The 21,457-nt window shown below is 46.3% G+C and overlaps 2 protein-coding genes and 1 non-coding gene across 9 annotated transcripts in view; 1 reads left to right on the top strand and 2 right to left on the bottom strand.

Annotated features, from left to right (window-relative positions):
• Positions 1–68: 68 nt before the first annotated feature.
• On the bottom strand, positions 69–140 carry TRNAQ-CUG (transfer RNA glutamine (anticodon CUG)). The gene has a single exon. It is a non-coding gene; the product is annotated as a tRNA-Gln (tRNA).
• Positions 141–358: 218 nt separating this feature from the next.
• On the top strand, positions 359–17,072 carry RAB11A (RAB11A, member RAS oncogene family). The gene is made up of 5 exons (XM_085070271.1): positions 359–512; positions 8,132–8,327; positions 9,232–9,425; positions 10,350–10,430; positions 15,394–17,072. Exons 1-5 carry the CDS (start codon positions 473–475, stop codon positions 15,531–15,533), a joined length of 651 nt encoding a protein of 216 aa, XP_084926397.1. The 5' UTR covers positions 359–472; the 3' UTR covers positions 15,534–17,072.
• Positions 15,420–21,457, bottom strand: part of MEGF11 (multiple EGF like domains 11) — a 268,537-nt gene continuing 262,499 nt past the window's right edge. For all 7 annotated transcript variants that reach the window (XM_085070265.1, XM_085070267.1, XM_085070264.1 and 4 more), the window contains one exon: positions 15,420–21,345. In XM_085070265.1, coding sequence (XP_084926391.1) covers positions 21,185–21,345 — 161 coding nt within the window. In that variant the 3' untranslated portion in view covers positions 15,420–21,184. The remainder of the gene's footprint in view (positions 21,346–21,457) is intronic.

The following is a 21,457-nucleotide window of genomic DNA, read 5'->3' as shown; positions in this document are numbered from 1 at the left end:
AGTGCCGGGCAGCGTTTGGGCACATGAAGTCGAAACGAAAAAAAACGAATAGAGTGAAGAAAAGATTCAGGTTCCACCGAGATTTGAACTCGGATCGCTGGATTCAGAGTCCAGAGTGCTAACCATTACACCATGGAACCGCTCTGACACCAGCTCCTCCCGGCCGCCACTAGTGCCTTGCAGAGAGCCCCGCCACAGCGCTGCCGCTCCGTCCAGGCGGCTGCCGGGGCTGTCGGTGCTGTCGGTGCTCGGGGGCTCGGGGAACGGGCGGGACCCCCGCTCGCTGTGACCCGCTGAGGGCGCGGCCCCCGCACTGCTTGGGGCGCGGTCGGGCGGCGGCGCCGCTGCCCCGGAAGCGCTGTGGGCGGGCGGGCGGAGCGCTGTGGGCGGAAGCGCTGCGGCGGCTGAAGGGAGGGTCCGGCCCCGCTCCGCTCCCGGTCCCTGTCCCGGTCCCGCTCCTCCGCCACCCGCCATGGGCACCCGCGACGACGAGTACGACTATCTCTTCAAAGGTGAGGCGGGCAGGGCCGGCGGGCTGGGGAGAGCAGCGGGGCGGCGGGCGGGGCTGGCCGGGCCGCTCCCTGAGGGGCCGGCGGGCGGGGGAGCTCCGGCCATCGCCGGGCCCCGCCGGGTCTTCCTCCCTCACCCCAAATATCAGCTCTGGGCAGCGTTTGGCAGCGCAGCGTTGGTGTCAGCCTGTCTGAGGCTGCCCTGAGGTGGCGGCCGCTCTGCGGGGTGGCGAGCAAAGATCGCCGGGGAGGATGCCCAGGGCTGATAAGGACTCCTCAAGGTTGGTGAGAACCTTCTGCAGCTATTCAATAGTGTGAAGTGGGTGAGGTAGGCTCAGCATCGGTAGATGATGCAGTAATTTAATAGAGTAGTACGACTTGCTGCCTTGTGTATTGACAAGCCCTTGGTGAGGAGTGGAATGTCCCTGCTGTTCCACACCCAGGGATTGTAAAATCCCTGTAAGAATAATGGCATGGTTTGGGTGGGAAGGAGCCTTAAAGATCATCCCGTTCCAACTCCCTGCCATGGCAGGGACACCTTCCACCATCCCAGGTTGCTCCAAGCCCATCCAGCCTGGCCTTGGTCTGTCGTGGCTCCCACGGGGAAGGGCAGGAATACCTTGTTTGGCAGGGCTGATGCCCCTCCAGTCGGCAAGTCGGGTTAGAACGTTCCAGGTTGTGGTTAAACACTCAATTTTCACTCCCTGCAGAGTAAAACACCAACCTGCTGTACAGGTTCATACAGCCCACTGTGAAACATGTACAGAAGTGCTGATGTTTTGAAAGTTCGCTATCCAGTTTTTTTTAAATCCCACTGCAAAAGCAAGCAAAGTGTTGTAAAGAAGCAGTTGTTTATTGTTATACTATATTCTAAATTTGAATTTAGGAATTAGAGCATTGCTTGTTATGTTGTAATGGTGAGAGACTCTGTGCTTGTCATCATGAAGGTGAAGGAAAACATTGGTGTTTTTCCCTGTACCCTTAAGCTCCTGTAATAACTTTGAGAAATTACATTATTTTGGTTGTTGGCTGTTTCATCCAATTGCGTGTGTGAAGTGGCATTATTTGTACCTATAAATTAGTCATCTGTACTGCTGTGGAAATCAAATCAGGAAGTTCCAGAATGGGCTCTTTTCTCAGCTTGCAGCACTGGCAAGGACCTTGCTGACCACTGGTTTAATGGCATCAGGCAGTGTTATTGTAGGTACTTGTGTATGGCTTATCAAAGCCATTGGATTACTCTTGTTCATGCAGTTCTGTCTGTGTGCTTGTAGTTAATGTTTTAGCTGTGAAGGCCTGGGAGAACTGATGACACACACTTTGTTGGGAGAGCTCCTATCTTTCATTAGACCTGCTTCCTTTTGTAATTGGGAAAATTAGTTTTTCTTCCCAACTTTACTGCTGGGATCCATTTATAGGGAGAAGTGCAAAGCTGGTTTAATTGATTGCATTTCCTAAGCTTTTTCTGTTTAGCCTGGTTTATAGAAGCTGTTGAGAGTACAGGGAATGCTGTGAAAATGCTGTTGTGAAGATGAATGGTTTGGGTTTTGCCAGGCTAAAGTGGACTGCAGGAAGTTGATGCAATGTCACTTAACTGGGATAAATGTGGCAGCTGAAATAACATAAAAATGCAGAGTAGTACAAATTGTGGAAACTTTTGTAACTTCCCAGAGATGATGATGGTTCTAAACAAGCTGTCATCACTCTGGAATGATCTGGAAATTATTGCAAGTAGGTCTCTGGGCTGAATGTCTCCTTACCAGGCACTGGCCAAAAAGGCAAGGGGGAGGTAAATCTTTTGGAAAAGGAAATGGGAACTCAGGGGGAATGTTAAGTCAGTGTTTGAATTTGAGACATGAGCATCTTGGGAATTGAGGGGAAATGTAGGCATGACAGACATATCCATTTTGAAAGGGATATTGTAGAATTAAAAAGATGGAGAAGGACATCAAAATAATCAGAAAAGAAACCTAATAGATTCATAGCCCTTATACTGAATTGATGTACAACTTGATCAAAATTTAAACAGTAGATGATAAAAGCAAATAGGGAAAGTATCTCATGTTTGTCATAATTTCTCTGGATATGTAATGCTTCTTTTATTGGGCAGCAGGTGAAAGCAAAAGGACAAAGTCCCTCAGGTGTGTATGCAAATTTTGGAGTGGTGCATTGCCATGCATATTATAAATGGGCTTGAAAGCCTGCACAAATTCATAGAAGCAAAAAAATCTTGTTTGGGGCATGTCAGTGCGACAGTTACAATGGCAAATCTGAAGACACTGTTTATTTGAAGATGCAGGGGCTGGCAAGGACAGAGATTAGCCTGTTTGTTGTGACACACATCATGGTTTTTGGACAGCAGTTGTTTGGAGTCACACTCTGGGTGTTGGTCTGTCAGGACACTTAACCCAGGAGGACATTTCTGGGTTTATGACCATGGAGGGACACGGTCGGTGGGTGGGACTGAGTTCAGAGTTTGACCTGGTGAAAACAATCCTGTGATATCCTCTAGTTTGGCTGTCTTTTACTGCTCCTGAGTTGAACTGCCACGTTTCTGTTTGTGAGACCTCTGGTTTTGTCCTGTCAGCCCCTGACAGCAGCCGTGTGTTGAAATCTGGCTGACTCTGCTGCTGGGTGTAAGCTGAGCCCACCTGTGCTGCTGTACAATAAATCGAGGGACCTGTTACAAAATACTCTTCTCCTGACTATGTTGCAACACTTCAGCATATAGGAAAGACTAAATCTAACTTGGAAAAAAACAGTATCTGTAAATTCTTCTTGACCAGATTCCGGTCTTTGTATTCTTTCATACTTTTGGGGTTTGGCTGAGAGCAGTGCCTGCTGCTCCCAGAATGGCCCTTGAGAAACACAAGGCCTATGAAGACCAGTTTGTAAAAATCTTGCTCTAATTTTAATGGGAGGAAAATATAGTGGTGATATAAGGATATTACTTTATTACTTAATAAATTAAGCCTGGCTTTAGTACAGGAACATTTTACTCTTTTTGATCAATGTGCTTGCAGTAGATGAGCAGTTATCAAAGGAACCCTCACTTGTAGAAGATCTTTTCTGTGGACAAAGCTCAGGAAGATTATGTCTGTACTTTGACCATCTGGAACTCTGGATTTGGGGGCAGCCTCATTTCATGGACCTGACTTGTGACATTTAGCTTATTGTTGGAGAAACTCCACTTTCAGCTCTCTGTGTCTTTGCATCGTGAATATTTCTCCAACATCTCCCTCTGATATTGAGGAAATGCTGGGAAACTGAACCAGCTTGCTGGTTTGGGCTTTAGAAAACACATTTTCTTCTTGTGTATTTATATAAATGTGTGGTTGCATGGCATCTATTGGTTTGGCAGTGGTAGAAGCCCTTGGCCTTCACTGCCTCAGATGTGCAAGAGCTTTGGTGCTGTAAGAAACCTGCTGGTGTAGCCAATTTACTGCAGAGGTAATCCATACTGACTGCATGGACAGGTAACCCCTGGTCCAAAGGGCCTTTGGGCCAGAAAAAGAGTGAATAAAATGGGGCACAGATGAGGAGGGAGATTAACCCAAGTCGTGATCATGATGGGTTTGTCACCAGCTGCCTGCAAGGTGTAGGATCAAGTCATTTTATTCACATGCCCTTCAAACTCCAGCTGGAGTGGGCTGGGAGAGGTGTTCATCAGCAGGTTCTTCTGGGGGTCATGAAGACATGGCCAAGCTTTCTATTGATATGCCTCTTAAAAGCAGAGCTCAGACACAAGTTTTGGACATTGTGTTTTCCTTGTGCTGGTGTACTTGTCCTAAATAATGTAATATGTGTCTTGTACTTGGTAAATAACCATAAACAACCCAAGCTGATGATGCTGGACTCTTATTTTCAACCTGATCAGGCTGACAATAACATATTTTATAAGATAATAGAAATATTTTCTGAAGACCTAAACTAAGAGGTTTTACAGAAATGAAAATTGTGTGAGTGAGCTGGAATGTTGGTGAAAAATTGATAACCCTTTCTTGACATAGTTCTCTAAATTGCTTCTCATGCAGCTTAGGAAATGGAATTCTTATTTTGGTCTTCTACAGAAATAAAACTGGAATTACAGAGTAAAATTTATACAGTAGTGTGGACTTCATACTCCTAAAAATTTTTTCTTTGTCCACCAAATGCTTGTGTGCTTGTCTTAAACATTTGGGGTAGTAAATGCTGTAGAAAGTCAAATGCATTGATTTAAAGTATGTGGTTGCAAGTATTGAACTGTCCCACCACTAAATCAGTCACTTGGGGCTGGTAGATCACTTCCATGACTTTCAGATGTGCCAATACAATCTTCCTTGGTTGTGCAGCTTCCTAAGGTGCTGCTCCAAAGCTGGTTATGGATGGATTTCAGTTCTGGGTCTTGTGGCTGAACTTGCTAAAATGTTTCCTCCAGACCTTCCTCCTTCCAGTGCTGATATAGGAAAGGAATTTGTGGATGATGCAAGTTGGGTGGGACAGGGGAAGTGGGAGTGTGGCACTGGAGGAGCTGAGTGCTGATGAGGACTGTGGGATGTAAGGGTTTATGCCTGAGGACTTGGACTCTGGTAAAGTAAAAGTTAGCCAACCTAAAGCAGTACAATTAGGTGTGATGGCAGGCAGACTGAGCTGTCAAGGTGAAATGGTCAGGAGAAATAATTCCAGCTTCAGGTGTGTCTAGCAGAGATGGAAATATTAACAATCTTGTCTGCATCACAGGGAGATCTCACTAAGAGTGATGTCTACACTGTGCTGAAAAGAAATTGAAAAACTTGTAGGGAAGGTGTTTGGAGAACTGAACCATTTGACAAGTTAGCTTATTTAGCAAATACAAGAAAGCCCAGAGAAGATGTGGTTGCTTTCTGTAAATACCCCAGCATAAACACCGCTGGGAGAAGACACTAATAAGCTAATGGAGAATGCTGGCACATGGACATCACCATCAGCTGACCTTTAATTCCTTCTGAAAATTAGAAGGCAATTTCTAACCATTAGGAGTGAGTTTCTGGAAGCACAATGAAAGGGACAATATGCAGGAAGAATTAGCTTTATCATGGCCTAGATAACGTCATTTCCCTCCTAGAAGCTGTTTGCCTGGGATGTTTAGTATGGGACTCGGCCATCCAGGGTCATTCCTACTGCATTTCTATGCTAAGAATGTAATAAATGGGAACACTGTGTAGTATAAAATACCAAATGTGGTGGTTTGATAAGGAAAGCAGAATTGAAATTAATAATACAATCTGAGTGGCTGTTAAAGCTGTTTCAGTTCATGATTGTATTTAAAGAGTGATACTTGCCCAGCCTGGCAGAAATGCAGAAGATATGAGGAGTCTTAGGTGCCTGCTGGCATTCCAAGCTGTTCTTGTGTCTGTGTTCATGAGGAGCTGCAGTGGCCCAATTAAGTGGAGGAAATAGCTGACTTCAAGGAGGAAAGTATTATCTTCCCCTTATAATTGGGACACGTTAATGTGGTGCTGGAAACCATTCAGAACATAAGCAGCGTGGGATTCAGACAAGGTAAGGAAAAAAACCTGGCAGAGGAGTTAAAGGGATCCCTCTATTGTTAAATGACTTAAAAGTGGGCTTTGCACTGAACAGCAAAAATAGGCTTGAGGGAGTACTTAACAGGTATATAATGCATCCTGTTGGGTAAAGGAAATTGTGGATGTGGATTGCTTTTCTTGTTTAGAGAAGTTTCTGGCCACTGCCAGAGTTAGTGATAGCAGGGTGATAGCAGGACTGAGCTGTGCAAAGGGAACTGTCAACTTTTCCTTCCTGGGAACTTGTTGTGTGTAACACATCCCAGTGGATACAAACATGATGTCACCTAAAACCATGGCCTAAACCTGCCAAAATAGTGTTGAAGAACTGACTTGCCAGTGGCAGAGGAAAGCTGTGGCTGTTTGCCAGGGGTGGTGATGCAATTGGTGCCCTGTCCCCTGCACTGGGTTTGTCATGATGCAGCATCTCTGTGCCAGCAGAGCTGTTCAGCAGTGACCTGGCACGTAGGAAAGCAGAGTCCTGTTTGCATTCGGCTGGGGCTTTGCCACCTACCTGCACTTGTGATCTTCCTACACAAAAGAGGTTAACAGAGGGTGCTTTCTGCAGCTCGTGTGCTTGGCCGGCTGTGTGCTGAGTCAGCTGGCACGGGCAGCTGGGAAGGTGTTTGTTTGGATGAAGTATTCTGCACAAGGCCGTGTTTGAAGCCAATGTTTGCTGCAATTTTCGTTTGTGGAGGGAGTTGAAAAGGTGCTGCTCTGCCCTTCCAGTTAGAGCAAAGTCCCGTCTGGCAGAATTGCTCTACATTATTTAAACAGAAGCTGCAGAGGGCTGCAGCAGCAGATGGAAGTGTTTCTGCTGCTAGACTGGGCTCCACGGGGGGTTTGTGTCATTGAGTGTGTTTGGTGTACTCCTTGCTTTGTTGTACCACGCAGAACTGTTAACTCTGTGTTTTGGTGCCTTAGCTGTTAATGATGTGTGTTACTGAGCAAGTAATTGTTCTTTTCTAAATAAAGACACAGTTTTTTTTGTCACCTGAGCATGCACCTTTGTGCTTGGACTGGTGTTGATTCAGCGCTGAAATTCATAATTGGGCTTTCTTCTCAAAGATTTTATCTAATTTTTCTTCCCTTTCCTTCTCTACTGGTTTGGAACCTTATCATGGTTAAGGCCACAAGATCACCCCAAGAGGCTCCTGTTCATGTGACTCAGGTTGTGAACACATTTCATCCACTGTTCTGCCTTTTTGTACTGAGTTTTAAGTTACATTTAAACTTACACCTTTCAACTCAGCATTACAGGATATTGCAGTGAATCCTCGTGATGCTGTTTTTCTTGCAGGAACTGGACTTTAAACCTACTGTCACTCTCTTGTCAAGCGTAGCTGAATCCTTCCAATTAGTTTGCTTGGGATGAGTCAAGCTGAGCCAGGGAATGGTGGATCCAGTTCTGAGGACCAGTGATCCCCTGGCAGCATTTTTGAGCAATTTCAGGCTCTGGCCTGTTGTGTCCAGGAGCCACAGCAGCAGTAGGGACTGTGGAAAGGCAGGAGCTGTGGCTCAGCAGACATTTCAAACTGTCTGGCAGGGTGATGTGGTCTTAGGGGTTCTTTGGTTTGGTTCTTCTTTCATTCACAAATTTTTTTGAGTGGGAAACCTCTCTTCTGCGAAATTGTCAAGAGTGTAGAGTGAAAGCAGAGTCTGCTGCTTGCCCTGTGTTTTGGAGTTCTTCAGCAAAGCAGATTTCAGTTGTGTGGTTGTGGGGGTTTTGTTTTATTTTTTACTTTTAGTTTTGTTCAAGGAAATACAGCTGGTCACCAATGTTTGCAGGGACAGCCATGTATATTCTTCCTGGAAGAGGAATATTCTTCCATGATGGGCAAAGGAGGCTGAAATGTAACCAGTAAAGTCAAGTCTAAAATCTGTTCAAAATGCTGGTGAATGTGGCAGCTTGGTTTTCCAGAAATATTGAGACTTGGACAGCAGATCCATGACAAGGATGATGGTGTTGCCATTCTTTTCCTCCATGCTTCATTCTTCAAAAGAAATATTTCTTGCATGTGATTTTCAATGCATCATCTAGATCTGCAGTCTGATTCTGATATAATTTTTGTCTTGTAGTTGTACTCATTGGAGACTCCGGAGTAGGCAAGAGCAACCTTCTGTCTCGATTCACTCGCAATGAGTTTAACTTGGAAAGCAAAAGCACCATTGGAGTGGAGTTTGCAACGAGGAGCATCCAGGTCGATGGGAAGACAATAAAGGCTCAGATTTGGGACACAGCAGGGCAGGAGCGATACCGAGCCATAACCTCAGCGTAAGTGCAGCCTGGGGGGCTGAGGAGGGCAATTTTGGGCCCTTCCAATTCCTCACCTACTGCAAACAGGGAGTGTTTGTGTTTTGTCAGCCTCTGGTGGGGGAAAGGTTAAATATTATTCGGCCCAGAAACTTGATCTGGTGTGTTCCTGCACAGACTGATTTACTTTGCAGTGCTCTCATGACACGTAACTGGGGGCATTTCAAGTTTAGAATGCAAGAGCTTTGAGAGACTCATTTCCATGGAAGGGAATGATAAAGGAGTATCAGTGTTCCTGGTGGTTTTATCAGTGGTAACCTAGGAGCAGAAACTCTCCCATAGCAGCCAGGAAAGGCTGCTCACTTGTGTGCTTGTTTAATTGTTAAAAACCAGCATAGCAAAAGCTGGATTTCAGTAGAGCTGGAGGGAATTGTGGGGTGGGAGAACACAGCCTTTTTCCGTTTGAATGCATTACTGTGACTCTCACTGGAAAGGAGACCAGCTGTGGCCTTTTGTAAAGGGAGTAGATCACGTTGACATTTTTATGACCCAATGAGTCACTCTACAGTCTCCTTATCACTCTGGGCCGTGCCTGTGCTGCACCCACAGTGATGGGTGGGGGAGAATTTTCAGGAGTGCATCAGAGGTGGAAGGTGACAGCAGCTTCCCACAGAGCCCAGAGTTTCATGTGGAGATGCAGGTTCTCCCCACAAACATGGGGTTTGCCTTGCCCCCAGACCGTGAGCTGTCCTGGCTGCTGTGCTGGCCCTGTGGCATAACCTCGTCTGGCTGCTCCACTTCCCTGTGCCTGGTCATGCTGCCCCTGGGTATTGTTTGCATAGCTGGCCTAGGCAGAGCGGTTTCCAGCTATTGCACAGTCTCCTGTCACCTCACAGTGTCTGTCTGTCTGTCCCCTGTCCCCCAGGTACTACCGAGGTGCTGTGGGGGCACTGCTGGTGTACGACATCGCCAAGCACCTCACGTACGAGAACGTGGAGCGGTGGCTGAAGGAGCTGCGGGACCACGCCGACAGCAACATCGTCATCATGCTCGTGGGCAACAAGAGTGACCTGCGCCACCTCCGAGCTGTCCCCACCGACGAGGCCAGGGCTTTCGCAGGTTGGTGACCTCACAGGCCTTTCCTGCTCTCTCTGGGGATCTGCCTACCTGGCTTGGGGAGGGTGTGAGTAGGAGGAAAAAACCTGCTGCTGGTCATGTCCCTCAGTGTCACATGTCACATTCAGTGAGAAAGGAGACCTTGTAGAGCATGCATGTCATTTCAAGAATCAGCCAGAGGCACTTGAGAATTTCAAACCAGGTTTACTCTCTTGCCTGTGCACTGTTTGTCTTGCAGAAAATGTGCCTGTGGCTTTAGGTTTGAGTTTCTTGTGTGGTGGTAGCTTTCTGTGTCCCACCTGATTAGCAGCCCCACACAGTTACCTGTGGCTGAACACTTCCATTAAACTGGCTTTCTGACTTTTGTTATGTAATTAAAATCTGTGAACAGTCGTTCTAGTTTTCTGTAAGCTTTGCCTTGTTTTAGGCCTAGTTTCTTTCATCCAGGAGTGTAGCTGGGTTCCTCATATTAAAGTTTGCTGTAGCTCTGCTGGCAGTTAATGGCCAGTGAGGATCCCTGCCTGCAGCTGGAGAAATGTCATTCCCTCAACTGCTCTATCCCTGTTAAATAAACTGCTGTGATATATAGCAGGTAGGAGGTGGAGAAACTCCATGAAGTTAAAGAAAATCTAGGAAACTTTCTCACACAGTTCTTGAAACTGCAACCGATTCCCCCTTTCAGTGATGCAGGAACATTTGCCTTAAAGTAACACAGCACTGGGCTGATCCCTGTGGGTGTAAATTCTAATGTTGGTGTTGGGTGGTGTCACTTTGAAAGGGGGAAAACCCCACAACTTGTTTTACTTTCTCTTGATACCTGGGTGTCTCATCAGGAACACTACCAATATTATCTGGTACAGAAGCTTTTCCAGATGGGAAACAGACATGTGCTGTACCTCTCTAATTATAGTTTTTCTGTCCACACAGAGAAGAATGGTTTGTCATTTATTGAGACATCTGCTTTAGACTCTACAAATGTAGAAGCAGCTTTCCAGACTATTCTGACAGGTGAGTCATCTAGGGCTTTGTGCTTCAAGGGGGAAGGGCAGAAGGCTGTTCAGATATGATGCAAATAGGCATTTCTTTGCCTATAAAGTGTTTAAAATGTCGCTATTTAATCATTCTTTGTTAGCCATAAGATTTGGAGTCCAGTTTCAAAGTGTCACAGTTGAAAGGCCAGCCTTGAACTCGGGAATGAATCCTTTCTCACTTTGATCTGCCCGGGTTTCTCGTCAGCCTGGTTTGTGTTTCAGTTTCCATCTCCCATTACAGGGAGTGCCCACGGGAGGGAATTGTCTCACGCTGGCATCAAGTGAGAACAGCCATTGTTTATCACAGGAGAAGCTGATCTAGTTTGTTTCCATCTTTAATGGTGACTGTAGCAGTTGCCAAGGAAAAAAGGGATGAAAGAGCAGAGATCCTTCCTTTGAGACACAGTGACTCCTGAGCTGCAGGGTGGTTGCTGTTGTTGCATTTAATAGTCCTGCCTGGACTTTTGGCCTGAGTAACATGTGACAGCAGTCAGTGCTGCATTTTTTATGCTCTGTGGATAAAGTACTTCCTTTTTGTTTAAAGCCTTGTTTAGGTAGGCAAAACTTGTTAAGACTCAGACACTTAACTGCAACAATTAGGGGAGTCTTAACTTTACCCTGGCTTATAAAGGTGGGGTAGGAATTCACAAATTGGTGTGGAAATCACTCGCTGTCATGAGGCTTCTGTATTTGTGTGCACCCTGTCAGCTGTAGCCAGGGCACAGTGGGACACAGTGGCCTCTGGTTTTGGGGCTTTCATCGCTCCCTGCCTTGGCAAATGCTCTAGTCTGAGTTTTCAAAACATCTGAGACAGTCCTCTGTTTGCTGTGTCTCTGCTCTAGGTGTGCCAGGCAGTCTCTTTGTTTTCTCCACCTGCCTCCAGCATGTTTTCCAGTTGCAAATTTAAAGTCCCTCCTTCCCAGGGTAGCATGTGCCAGCCTACGTGATGTGCTTGGTATGAGCAATGGCCCCACTGCTAAACTCTGTGTCTGTAAATCAGATCTTGTTGCTGTGACATTGATACCTAGCTAGTTTTGAATTTTTTTTTCCCTCTTTGTCACTTAATTTTGACATTCTTTTAAAAACATACCGAAAAGGTCCTGGTAGCCATACTGGAATATCAGGTGAGGATAGAACTAGGAGGTTAAAGTATAAATCTTGCAGCATTTCTTCAGTTGTTTGAAATGCTTTATGGACAGCCTGGCAGTAGAGAGAGGTGTTAGGCTGCTGGAGTATTAGCTGCTTGTGTCCATCTGTTTCTTGTTTCATCTGTAGTAGTAAGAGACCTCTTACAGTTCTGACTCTATTGTGTTTTCTTAGGTTCCTAAGTAGAGGTGCTGCTGGGCAGATACCAGCTAGAAGTGTGCTCATGTTAGATGAATAAAGAACTTTTCCTCTTTAATTGAACCACGTGGTTCCCTTTTAACTTCAGTGTAGTCATTTGGTTGTAATTCCACATTGCACAAATATGTTTCGAGAAGAAAGAAGTTCTGTTGGCTAACACGTTTGTTCCCTATGTGACAAAGTGCCAGTGTCATCAGAGGGTGGATGAGTAAGGAGTGGCTGAATGCAGAGCTGTTGGGATGCCTGCTGCAATTTCCTGTTTTCTTCACATACCTAGAGGCAGTCCCTAAAAATGCACATGAATTTGGGCATGGGTTTTTCAAGAGAGACACCGCTCACTTGGAAGTGCTAAAACCTGAGACTTCTTCCTTTATGCCCATGTCCTTGGTAGCCCTTCTCTCAGGGACACCTCGACTTAGAGTTCAGATTTGGCCAGATGTAGTGTGTGTCATGTGCTCTCTCCAGACAGGAGCTCCTGTTTGAGAGAGATAAAGGTGGAATAAACAATGCCTGAGTAGCAGGTTGGCTCCATCTGGGCTGTGACTGGCATGCTAAGGAGAGCTGCTCTTGAGCTCACTTCGCAGCTGGCCTTTTCTCTTAATGACTTGTTTTGGAGGAAAGAGGGGTGCAGTCATCTGAGGAATGTGGTTTTCGGAGTCACCCTGCAGAATCCTGGATCGGGTGTGTTTGGCAGGCAGGGCTGCCCTCGAGCTCATGCCTGTGGGAGGAATGCTGGCTGTCCTTGGGAGCAGGAAGTTAGGGAATCCAGCAGGCCTTGCCAGGGGCTGTGAGCAGAGGTGGCTGACAGAGGGGCAGGATGAGCTGCTGCACCAGCTCTGCTGGCATTTGCAGTGCTGGGAATGCACCACAGACACCCCAGGCTGCTCCAGAGCCTTTCCCCCAGCTGGGATCTCTCCTGAACAGGGTGTTGTGAGCAAGGTCTGTAGCAATCCCCCTTTCTTTCCAGCCCTCCTGAAGCTGGTGTGGTTGGGACGGTGTTGGACGTTTGTGAAGGACTTCCCTTGGAGGTGTAGCAGGGTCCCGTTAATCTTATCCCCACCTGCATTCTCAGATTGAGCACTTTGAATATGAATCCAGTGTAGTTAGCACAGCCTAAGTGAGCATGAGATCTGTTGCTACAGGTGGAATAAGGGATAAAAGCTCTTCTTTCTTGCCCCATAGTATAGAGGACTTTTAGAGGGGGAAGTATCAGGCATGTGGTGGGCTTCCTGTCCTGCTGTGGAGTCCAGATGAGGTTTTGAGAACCTTTCCCATCTGTGATTTAGAGTAATGGTCCCTATCCAAATTCATCTCTTCCAAGATGTCTAGACTGCCAGGGCTGATTGTTGTGCACACAAAGCTGCTTTGTATCATCTGGCAAATAAGAGAGACTGGTATTATGATCCCAGCCACCCTGAGCATTCACAGCAGGATAAAGCATCCTTAAAGTAAACTGGAGTCTGCCTGGCTCAGTGCTGACTCTGTTCCCACACTGCATTCTGCTGTGGTTTCATCTCTAAGGAATCCCATCACCAAGGCAACAACATCAGAGAATTAACATCAAAAAATCGAGGGATTTCCTCTTTTGTTGTCTCTGTACACCTGAAAATGAATGGAACCCCAGTGCAGGCTGAGCAGCCAAGGCCTGGCCCAGCTCTTCCTGGGCAGCAGTGTCACTTTTTCCCAGCTTTCACAGTGCAAGGCCTGTCTCTCACAGTTCCCCATTACGCAGTGATGCATTCTGCTGAATGTGCCCTTAATAAGGTCTCATTCAGCTGCTTAGCAGAGCCCAGAGTGCTTTGTCTTCATTAAAAAGGGCACATCTTCATTAGCCCAGTGTTCTCTGGGCACAGCAGTTCCAGTGCAGGCTTTGCCCCAGTGAGAGCAGCTTTAGACTGTTCCCCCTGGGTGCTGAGTGTGCAGCTTACCAGGGAAGGGCAGGTTTTGGCATTTAGGCTGTGGCTGCACCAAGCTTTGCTCTGCAGAGAGGGAAAAGCAGCAGGCAGCAGCAAACTTGGGACTGCTGACAGTGGATTCACTTGTAGAGCTGCTGGAGAGGCTGTGGAAGTGGGGATCATGGGAAGATGTTCCTGGAGTCAGAAGGGGTAGATTCATTATCAGTAAGGGAATTGGTGCTGTTAAGATTGTTTTTAAGGCTTTGGGGCTGTTAGCTGATGACCTTTGCTGCCAGGTGAGGGTGTTACACAGAGGGCACTCTGTGAGTCCTGGCTGATGGGGTGGAAAAAGTGTGTGTGTCAGGGACTTGTATAAACTTGTTCAGGAAATTCTTTGAGAAACTGAGAATTGCTGAAGGTGCTACCAGAGAGTTCCCAGTAACAAAGGTGGCCAGAGCCTCTTCCTGTTGATGGGAACAGGCATTGTCCTGCACTGGGAGTGAGCTGGCTGTCAGCCCTGAGCTGTGGCACTGGAGCAGATCTCTGCAGCTCTGCTCCTCCCACTCCTCACCCAGGCTCTGCTGAGCCCTGCCACAGAGCCAGGCTGATCCCTATCTGCACATTCCCACATCAGGCTGCAGATGGCTTTAAAGGTCTGATTTCCGGGGTTTCACTTCACTTGTGAAGTTGTTTATGTGTAAGATGTTTGGAAAGAATGAGCTCGAGAAAGGGTGAAATCAGAAAATCCTTTTACCTGGGCAGCTCATGTTTAGTTGCCTCAGTGACTTGATCTGTACCCAAATGCATATGAAAAAGCCATTTTAATGTACAGTTTGTCCCTGTCTGATCTATGCTTTTTGTAAAACTGAGCTTTTAGCAAGCTTTTATTTTTTTTAAGCTTTAATGGTTTTCAAACTCAAATTTGCAAGTGAGTTCCCCATGTTCTATTTTTGGTGTCCTGTGTTTCCTTTCTGGGGGTGAAGTGCTACTCATGTTCTACTCTTTCTCTGTGCAGCTGAAGTGCTGCTGTAGCTGCTCTGAGTTTATGTGCAGCACTATCAGCCATGACAATCCCCAGGAGCAGGGGAAGGCTCTTGTGTTTAATCCCTGCTCTCCAATTCCTCTTTCTTTGGAATCTCTTCACCTGGAGTACTTATTTCTCACACAGCACATTTTGTCAAGGGTTTTTGTGCTGCTGAAGGAGCTGAGTCTCTCGTTTTGGGCCCAAATCAGCCTTTTCTGAAGATTTAAAACTGATTTGATGATAGACATGATGGGTATGCTCAGATAGAAGAAATTGCCCTTGCAGTCCTATCAGGGAGAGAAATCTGGAATGGTTCCCTTTAATCCTGGTGTTGTTTGTGGATACATCAGCAAAGATGTGACCACTGTCCTTGGAGCCTTAAGAACCTTCAGAAGGAGTGGATGGGCACATAGTTTCTGATTCAAAACATGGAAATTTGTGAACTCTGTCCATTTACTAACTCTTATCTCCAAGGAAATGAAGCAGTTGTTAAAAAGTAATTTCTGTTGCAAAAATATTTTTTATTTTCTGCATCTAGAAAGCACCACAATTGAACTTCAATGCTTTGTTGCATCACTTATATAATTCCAAAGCTCTGCCTGTTTTCCCCCAGATTTAACTCTTTGATGGCATTTTGCTGGTGTGCACATAATGACCAGCTCTTTCTCCTTTTCCAGAGATCTATCGGATTGTTTCCCAGAAGCAGATGTCTGACAGACGTGAGAATGACATGTCCCCAAGCAACAACGTGGTTCCCATCCACGTCCCTCCAACCACTGAAAACAAACCAAAGATGCAGTGCTGTCAGAATATATAAATTGTCCATTCTTTCCTAAAAGGCTGTGTATATTCCCCAGGTCCAAGATTTAAATATATTTGTAATTCTTGTGGTTACATTCTTGTGTTTAGTTACTGCTTATTCCTTCTCCATGAATTTCTCCATGTCTTAAACACTTTGATTTCAGTGTTTATCAGTCTCTTACTTGGATGTGGCTGCAGTATTTTCCCAACACCGACCTGTCGGTTTGGGCTCAGTAAATTGTTTGGAACTCAAGTGATCCTTTCCCAACATGATGCCCGCTAGTCAGAGCACAGACACCTTTGGAGAGCACTTGAAGACATTATCCTGCTCCTCACAAAGCAATTATTGTCAGGTTAACGAGGAATATATCTCTGGGCAGGATAATCTTTCCTTGTCTTAAGGTGTTGCATTCTGCATCTAAAGCTCGGCGAAGCTCTGAAGTGCAATTTTATTGTAAGTTAAATGTTTTTGGCTACATCTTCAGATTGTCAAGTGAAGTTTTATAGAATATTATGGGGGAGAAAAGAGACTTTCTTGTGAACAAGCAGCAGGTTCTGGCTGCCTGTGAGTGAGGTGCTGTGGTTTGGCACCTGCTGCAGAGGAGGTTGGTGTGAGGCAGAGCTGCTGGGACCCCACGGAGGTGCCCCTTAAAGGAAGTGAACGCAGGAGCTGCGTCCCTGAGGAAGGGTCACTGCAGCTCCGGATTTGCAGCATCTCTGTGCTGCCCGAGGCTTGGCCTCCACAGTGCTGGTGGTATCAGGATTTGAGGATGCCTTTTTGTCTTTCATGGACACAGACTTGAAGGGTGTTGTCTCTTATTACATATCACATCTATTAATGCATGCCACATAAACTAATATATTCAAGTGCTTGAGTTGATGAATTAATAACTTCCAATACCTGGCCTTAGTTTTCAGTTCTGGTTGATCCAGTATTTTAAAATTACTCCAGTAGTTTGCCGTATATGTTTTTCAACCAAACCCTCTGGAGTAGTTTTCTCACTGGATGTGTTCCTGCTGTGGTCTGTTGCTCTGTGCCAATCCAGTCCAATCTGCTTGTTCAGGGATACATGAACTGTGCCTTCTGTCACTGCACGTCACTCGCTCTGTGCTATTCCCAAACACGCCTGACGCTGGCATTGGGGGCCACAGCCACTGCATTCCCACTGGATTAAAGGAACTGTCTGTTGTGTAAATGCCTGCAGTTATTTATACAATTACAGGGAAGTAACTGATTGTAGGGGACATTTCTCAAGCTCTGATATGACGCACTTGGAACATCCAGATGTGGTTGGCACTTCCAGCTGCGTTCCGTTCCCAACCTTTCTGTCTCGCGGTGCTCATGATGTGTGAGGCACACGGAAGGCATTGCTGTAGTCGGTCACTTCTTGTTTTTTACTCCATTTCTCCTCCTGGTATTAGTTCTGAAGATGCTATTTTGATCTGTTTGTAAATTACTTTGTATTTTATGCATGTACTGTACTTTGATTCGTTATTTTTTTTAGATTGATTTAAAATATATTCATCCATGATTCTAATAAAGAATTACAGGGGACGACTGACTGTGATGTTGGGTGCACTTTTTGGGAGAACTGGGATTTGACCTGAAGGTTTTTCCTAATGAGCTTCCTGCAACAGGCAGTGAGGAGACACTGAAGTGGAAGTGCCCCCGGAAAAGGAACTGAAAGGGTTGTGCAGCACAGTTGCCTTCCCTGAGAGCAGCTCTGAGCTTCCTGGGGCTGCTGCACTTTGCAGCCAGGGCACTTAGGCAGCTTCAGGAAGCTTTAGAAAATTCTGTGGGTTTGTTCTGCTCAAACCTCTGAATAACTTTTACAAAACTGCTTTTTTTCCCCCACATTACCACCAGGGAGAAAATCCAGTGGGAGACAAACTCCTGCCTTCTGGAGCAAATGATGGAAGCTGTGGATCCCTCTGTGGTGTCCTGATGAAGAGATGCCTGTGAGCACCAACGAGGTAGCAGCAGTGGCCCTGGGGACAGGCCTGAGGGTGAGGAGTGAGCTCAGCCCTTGGTCACTGCAGGAGCTGTTCTTGCAGCACATTCTCTGCCCAGACTGGAGCAGATTTTGGAATTAATCAATTTCCTGCAGCAGCCAAGTTCTAAATTTGTCACCTGGAAGTGCAGGATGATTTTCACTCTGTTTCCTTTTCTCATTCCTGTAGGCAGGTGACTCGACTCTGCTCTCACATCAGTCTGGATTTTGTGTGGTTTTAGGCAAAACTCTTCCTCCTGCAGCAGATGGAATTGCAGTGCAGATGGTGGGAGCACAAAGCACTGTGGGGAGGCTGAGGACTTGTAAAGCAAAATCCAGTGAGGTCTGTACAGAGAGGGAACTTCTCCCCTGGGAAATCCTTTCCTCCTATTCTAGGGGTCAGTGCTGTATTTTCCTAAGGACTGCAGGGCTCTGGCAGTGGATCCTGGCTGGCCTGGGTTGGGTGACACTCCTTGAACAGGAAGGTGCTTCCCAAGGTATTTTTGGAGAGACAATGCAGATCATTATTCCATCTGAATGCTTTCCAATGGGGGATTGTCCTGTTCAGCTGCTGATTAATCATTCTGTTCCATAATTGGCACTATTTGTGTACTGAAATGTCTCCTCCCTGCTAATGAGAGACAGCTGATGAAACAGACACTGCTTTGGGCCCTGGAAGGAGCTTTCTGAGATTCTGGGAATTCCATATAATGCTTCAAAATGGGCTTTGCTTGCCAAAAGCTTTTGCTCTCATTTACATCTTTGAAAGCCCCAACTTTAACAATTATTCAGTGAGCATCAGTGGTTCCTGTCTTTGATGGGAGTTGAGGTTCTGACTCTTAAGCAGAAAGGGTGTGGAATTGTTCTGATTTAAAGGCATTTTTGTTAGCTAAAATTACTTATTCTATCAGTTCAGACCTGATGAATTTCCAGCCTTAAATAGCTTATTGAGTGTGGCTTGTCAAATAAGAAGATTACATGCTGGGCTTTAGTTAACAAGATTTTTAGAAATATGAAGCACAAATATTGAAAAGCTTCAGCACGTAGCAGTGGCTGCATTGCCTGGCACTCATTAATTCTGAAGGTATTTCTGCTGCAAATCTGTGCTCTTGATGTATTGATTGGGCTCCCTGGGAGCAGCTGGGCTGCCACGTGTCCTGTGCCATCACTGCTGGTGACCCTGGCTCCTCCAGTGTCCCCCCAAAGGCCTGGGACTTGCTGTGACTGGCCCAGGGCACTGTCACCTCACGTGGTGGCTGTGCAGGGGCTCTTCCAGCTGGGATTGTGCATTCCCAGGAGTCCCACTGAGGTCAAACTGCCAAGAACTGGGAGAAGAATGTGCAGAGCCACTTACCTTTGGTTTGCTCCAGCTTGGAATGACAGCACTGGGTTTTCTGAGCAATTCCCCCAGTTCTGTCCCAGCCTGGTGCCCAGGGGGGTTTGGCTGAGGGCAGCAGCCACATCTTCTGGAGAGCTTGGATCTGTGCAGGGCTGGAAGTTTTGCTCTGCAAATGAGTATGTTGGAGAACTACACATTGAGAGAAATTCAATTTATTTTGTACAAGGTGGGATACCTTTGCACAGTGAACAAATATATTACAAATCTGTCTTGCCTTAAAAAAGTATTGCCATTTTGGTGCCTGTTTCCTAAGCTAACGCTGATATACAAGAAGGTACTTTTTTTGTTGGTTTTGTTGTTTTTTTTTCTGTTAAGCTCTATGCACATCATTGCATTTGGTTTCAAAATCCTGTTTTGAAAAAATCAAACAACTGAGCACATCTCTGCTCTCTGAGTCTCATTGCAAACTACAGCAAACATGGGTGAGGCCAGCAGCTGGGGCTGCTTGTGCTGGGTGCCAAGATGGGTCTTAACAAGAGTATTCCTTATCCAACTGCCTTTCTCTTGATATTTTTGAGGTAAGTCTTTCCATTCGTGTACTTAAAATATATTCCTACTGGGCCTACAAAATAATTGTTTCCTTACATCTCAAATAAGGCTTTCCTGGAAAACAAAATTGCTGTTGCTGATCAGCCACGGCCCCCATGCACACATGCAGCATTCGGGAGCCTCGTGGGCAGCATCCTGCAGCTCCAACAGCAGCTGCTCTGGAACCTGGGGGTGTCCAGGCTTGGACTGGGGGTGCAGAGCCAGCCCAGCCACCTGCAGGCTCCTGCCTCCAAGGGTCAAGGCTCCCAGGGCTTTGATCTCAGGCGTGAGGACGCAGCTGGGCCCCACTGTGATGCTCCAAGTGATCCAGGAGGATTCCCAGAGCCAGGATCCAGCTGGTGGCTCCCCTTGCCAGTCCCCTTGCCCAGCAGGTCACACCTGGGATCGTGCTGAGAGCAAACTCACAGGGCTGCTGTCGTCCTCTTCTGCTTCCATCAGACTGGCGAATGTGCAACAGAATATTTTTTATATTTAAAAGGCAATCGACTTGCTACTTCCACGTTTGCCTAATAAAATTACATACTTAGAGTCAATACTACTTCATGCTCAAAATCTACAAGGAACTAACGGCAAGTAATCTACTTTCTAGGTCAATAGAGATTATAAATTAAAAAAATATCATGGTGGTTCAGTCCAAAATTTTACCATGGGTCAGACCCTTGTTAATTACTTCACAAACAGCTGCTGAAAAAGAAAACCCAGTTTCAGCTCCATTTAATGACATTTCAGGTAGAATCATCAATGGATAAAGTTGCACTACATGGTAATGCACATCAAATTAAGAAGTGTCATCAGTGGCATGCTGACAGTGAATCATGAGGAGATGGTTTGGATAGATGGGAGAGAGAAGCCGATGTGGCTCAGCTTTGGGAAAGGAAATGAAACCAGGGCTGGTCTGTGCAAACCTGCAGTGTCCTGGGGCAGGAATTGGAGGGGCAGCAGTTCAAACTGCCTGCCAGATCTGCTGGATTTAGCTACCAAAAGAAGCTGCATAAGGAAAACCAAAGCCTACCTGTGCCAATCAAAGTTAAAAGTGTGATAAGATGGGTGTGAGACTCGTGGAAAATCCATTCACTAGCAAAGATCAGGGGACGTTTGGAAAGATTTTAAAAACTGCACAGAAAGTGTCTATGTTAATATTCCTCAACTCAAGTTCTCTGCTACTGAATATAGAGATGACAATCTCAATGCTAATTACCAAGCATGATCTGCACAGGTTGCACATGGTGATGGCAGTAAATGAGCTTTGCAGACAGTGAAATGACAAGTTTCCCTGCTCTCGTTCAGAAGAATGTCCATTCCCATGACAAAGATGAAAATAAATTCCAGCATATTCCTAGTCACCTTGTTCCTAACAGTAAAAGGTTTCTTGATGCAGTCGGTAGAAATGTACATCCTAAAATCCTTCTACTTAGCATGTAGTTGTGGTTTATTTTACAGCAAAGCCAGGGTTAGAACACACGCCACAGAGAGTTTTTGCCTGGAGCACAAAGACACCTTGCTGGGGTGATGTACTCCAGTCCCACGTGGAGGAGGCTCTCGTTAGTTCCAGGTAGCCATATAAAAATGTCTTTATAAATAACATCATGCAGCAGCAGTTGGCCCAAGCTGATGTCGTGTTAGGTCCTTGTCAGTCCTCAGTCCCTCGGCGGCGCAGGAGAGGAAGGAACAGCTTCTCTGCTTCCTCAGTCTGTGTTGGCAGCACAGTGCCCAGTGAAGTCCATCCCTCTAAGACTGCTTGTCCCAAGAGGGTCCATGCGTGGGGCTGTGCCGGACGGGCAGCAGGTCGTAGTGACCAGGAATGTGACTGTTCCTAGGCAGGTCGTATGGATTCTGCAGGTAACTGGCACTGCGACTGCGGGCGTCTTGGACTATGCTGACAGTGGGCTCTGCAGGAGCAAGGAAAACTGGGTTATGGTGACCAGCAGCAGTCCCAACACTCCTGATCCTTGTGGTCTCTTCCAGCTCAGGACATCCACCACCACAGCTCTCAGCTCCCCA

This window comes from Lichenostomus cassidix, chromosome 10, assembly GCF_008360975.1.
Source record: "Lichenostomus cassidix isolate B80296 chromosome 10, HeHo_3.0, whole genome shotgun sequence".
Lineage (NCBI taxonomy): Eukaryota > Metazoa > Chordata > Aves > Passeriformes > Meliphagidae > Lichenostomus > Lichenostomus cassidix.
Note: the sequence above shows the minus strand (reverse complement) of the source record. Positions and strands in the feature narration are given on the sequence as shown.